This window comes from Propithecus coquereli, unplaced genomic scaffold, assembly GCF_000956105.1.
Source record: "Propithecus coquereli isolate 6110/MARCELLA unplaced genomic scaffold, Pcoq_1.0 Scaffold540, whole genome shotgun sequence".
NCBI lineage: Eukaryota > Metazoa > Chordata > Mammalia > Primates > Indriidae > Propithecus > Propithecus coquereli.
The window spans coordinates 1,210,815-1,212,034 of NW_012151286.1; the positions used below are offsets into that span (position 1 = coordinate 1,210,815).

General features: G+C 35.7%; 1 protein-coding gene across 1 annotated transcript in view; it reads left to right on the forward strand.

The window, feature by feature from the left end:
• Nucleotides 1-1,220, forward strand: part of RSPRY1 (ring finger and SPRY domain containing 1) — a 72,273-nt gene that overhangs the window by 19,106 nt on the left and 51,947 nt on the right. Inside the window, exon 4 of the mRNA XM_012657421.1 lies at nt 306-418. Coding sequence (XP_012512875.1) covers nt 306-418 — 113 coding nt within the window. The remainder of the gene's footprint in view (nt 1-305; nt 419-1,220) is intronic.

Consider the following 1,220-nt stretch of genomic DNA (forward strand, 5'->3'; position numbering starts at 1 on the left):
AAAAAAATAAAAATTAGCCGGGTGTGGTGGTGTGTGCCTGTAGTCTCACCTACTTTGGGAGGGTGAGATGGGATGATTACTTGTGCCCAAGAGTTCAAGGTTGCAGTGAGCTGTGATCACACCACTGCATTCTAGCCTTGGTGACAGAGCGAGCCCCTGTCTCAAAATAAATAAATAAAAGCTGCAGATGAAGACCAAAAGTGTTTCCTTTAATGTGAAGTCATCTTGTGTGACTTTATAAGTTATATATTTTCACATTTTTAAAATAGTGACTCCATCATATAATCTTCTTGATTTGCTTTTAGATGAAGGATGGTTGGACGTTGTCCAGTCTTTAATTAGAGTTATTCCATTGGAAGATCCATTGGGACCAGCTGTTATAACATTGTTACTAGATGAATGTCCATTACCCACTAAAGTAAGTTAATGTTTATCTTTTATGAAACTGTCATCTGTGCTTAAGTACAGGATAAATGACCACAATGAACATTTGATATGATGCATTTCCTCTTTATATGTTTGGGGTCTGTTTTATGCAATATTGATTTCATTATGCAAATTCATTTTTTAATTAATTGTTATGTCCTTTATCAATAACTTACTATAAGGCTTTGATTTAAAATTTTAAAAATGTTAAAAATAGAAGCATTTATATCTGAAGTGGAGATCTTTGTTTGGAAGCTAGAAAAGAATGTTCAGTTGCAGAGGTGATTTTCTTATCTTTCTCAAGATAATTTCCTCATAACAAAAGTTTTGAAAATATTTTCTGTTAAGAGGAAAAACCAAAAGCACTTTCGAGTCTTACTCAAACATGTTAATTATCAGTGTAACCATGATTATCCCTTACGTAAAGCAAGAGTATCAAACTTTCATTGCCTTAGTCCTTATGTTCTATGGAATCCTTTTTTTTTTTTTAAATTTGGTTTCTCACATCTTTCATTTGTCTGTTTAAGCCTCAGACATTTGGGCCCAATACAGAAAAACATTATGGACAGAAGGGAAAAGACTCCGGCCTAGTAACTGTTGAATTGACCTTTGCCTAGGCTTATGTGACATTTCTATTTTACTTTGCCTCGAAAACTGTCAGGATTTGTTCTTGCTTGGTAAAACTTTTTTTTAAAAAGTAACTTTTTGGGCCGGGCGCGGTGGCTCACGCCTGTAATCCTAGCACTCTGGGAGGCCGAGGCGGGCGGATTGTTTGAGCTCAGGAGTTCGAAACC